At 51.6% G+C, this 2,075-nt stretch overlaps 1 protein-coding gene across 1 annotated transcript in view; it reads right to left on the bottom strand.

The window, feature by feature from the left end:
• The window catches only part of CNTN2 (contactin 2), a 19,774-nt gene that overhangs the window by 10,230 nt on the left and 7,469 nt on the right, over positions 1-2,075 (bottom strand). The window contains exons 5-7 of the mRNA XM_057387220.1: positions 1,507-1,606; positions 966-1,246; positions 324-340 (exon numbers count right to left, since the gene is read on the bottom strand). Coding sequence (XP_057243203.1) covers positions 324-340; positions 966-1,246; positions 1,507-1,606 — 398 coding nt within the window. The remainder of the gene's footprint in view (positions 1-323; positions 341-965; positions 1,247-1,506; positions 1,607-2,075) is intronic.

Genomic DNA, 2,075 nt, shown 5'->3' with positions numbered 1-2,075 from the left:
TCCTCTTGGATGATGGACACATGTTTAATGTGTCCCCTTGGATGATGGAGACGTGTTTAATGTGTTCCCTTGGATCATGGATACGTTTTTGTGTCCCGTTAGATCATGGACAGGTGTTTGTGTCCCCTTGGATCATGGACAGGTGTTTGTGTCCCCTTGGATGGAGGTCACGTGTTCAAAGATATTTAAATGTGTTCAGACGTGTTCCCTTTGTGTCCCCTTGGATGAAGGACATGTGTTCAGATGTGTCCCCTGGGTGACTGACATGTTTGCGTCCCCTTGGATCATGGACTCATGTTTGTGTCCCCTGGGATCATGGACACGCATGTAGATGTGTCCCCTTGGATGAAGGACACATGTTTAGATGTGTTCAAATGTGTTTAGATGTGTTCAAACGTGTTCAAATGTGTTTAATGTGTGGTTTTGGACCATGGACACATTTTTGTGTTTCTTGGAGGAAGGAAACTTGTTTAAATGTGTTCAAAAGKGTTTAAATGTGTTTAGATGTGTCCCTTTAGATGATGGACACGTGTTTGGATTGTCCCCTTGGATGATGGACACATATTTAATGCGTCCCCTTGTATCTTGGACATATTTAGATGTGTCCCTTGGATGATGGACACAAGTTTAAATGTGTTCAAAGGTGTTTAAATGTGTTCAAAGGTGTTTAAATGTGTTCAAAGGTGTTTAAATGTGTTCAAAGGTGTCCCTTTGGATGATTGACACGTGTTTGGAGTTTCCCCTTGGATCATGGACCTGTGTTTGGAGTGTCCCCCCGGATGACGGACACGTGTTTAAATGTGCTCAAATGTGTTTAAATGTGTTCAAAGGTGTTTAAATGTGCTCTTAGGTGTCCCTTTGGATGATGGACCCGTGTTTGGATTGTCCCCCTGGATGATGGGCACGTTAGGAGTGTCCCCTTGGATCATGGACCTGTGTGGAGAGTGTCCCCCTGGATCATGGACACATGTTTGGATTGTCCCCCTGGATGATGGACACACGTTTGGAGTGTCCCCTTGTATCAAGGACACGTTTGTGTCCCCGCCCAGGGCCAGGCGTGGCCGCGTTACCGTGGATGATGACGCGACCCTGGTGCGTGTCCCTCCCTTTGGCGTTCTCGGCCTCGCACTCGTACGTCCCCTCGTCCTCAAAGCCCACGTCCTGGATCTGCAGCAGGGGCTCGCTGCCGATCCACTTGGAGGCCTGTGGCCCGTCCAGCTTCCTCCACTTGATCCGGGGCACGGGGCTATGGAAAAGGTGACCCGGTCACTCAGGGCCAAGCCCCATCCCCACGTGGCCACCCCAATCCTGCCCCACCAGACCTTGGCTTTAGCCAGCTCCTCCCTTTTCCCATTCCTCGCCATCCCTGGTCTCCCATTCCAGAGGGAAGGCGTGGAATTTGTGACATTCCCTCTTGTCCCACCATTCCCTTTCCACCTCAATCCCAATCCCCACACCAATCCCAATCCCCACCCCAATCCCAGTCCCTGTGGACACCGCACTCACTTTCCGAAGGCGAAGCACTCAAGAGTGACCACCTGGCCGGTCAGCGCGTAGGTGTCCGCAGGGAACCTGGCCTTGATGCTGGGTGGGAACTGCCTGGCATCTGCCACAGGGAAAACACCGTTCAGGGGACCTGGGTGACACCAAAACGCCACCCGGAGGGTCACAGAGGGCAGAGGTGACACAAATTCCCAACCCCTCTGTGGGTTGGGTGAGAGGACAGAGATTTCTTGGTTTTTTTTTCCAAAAAGCTCTTGGTGAAATGTTTAAAAATCTCTTTTTAACATCTCAGGGCTCCATAATTCCCGAGGATCATGGAATCCCGGAAGGGTTTGGGTTGGGAGGGTCCCATCCAGTGTCACCCCCTGCCATGGGTGGGGACACCTCCTGCTATCCCTGTGTCCATCCAGGCCTTCCTCCTGTCTGACCCCCCTTTCTCTGCCCCAGAAAAATCCTTTAAAAACAGGGAGAAAACGGGGAATGCTGGAGAGAGTACTGCTCCCATCCCATCCCATCCCATCCCATCCCATCCCATCCCATCCCATCCCATCCCATCCCATCCCATCCCATCC

Source organism: Malurus melanocephalus, unplaced genomic scaffold, assembly GCF_030028575.1.
Source record: "Malurus melanocephalus ecotype Western Australia unplaced genomic scaffold, MMel_1.1 scaffold_1157, whole genome shotgun sequence".
Lineage (NCBI taxonomy): Eukaryota > Metazoa > Chordata > Aves > Passeriformes > Maluridae > Malurus > Malurus melanocephalus.
Note: the sequence above shows the minus strand (reverse complement) of the source record. Positions and strands in the feature narration are given on the sequence as shown.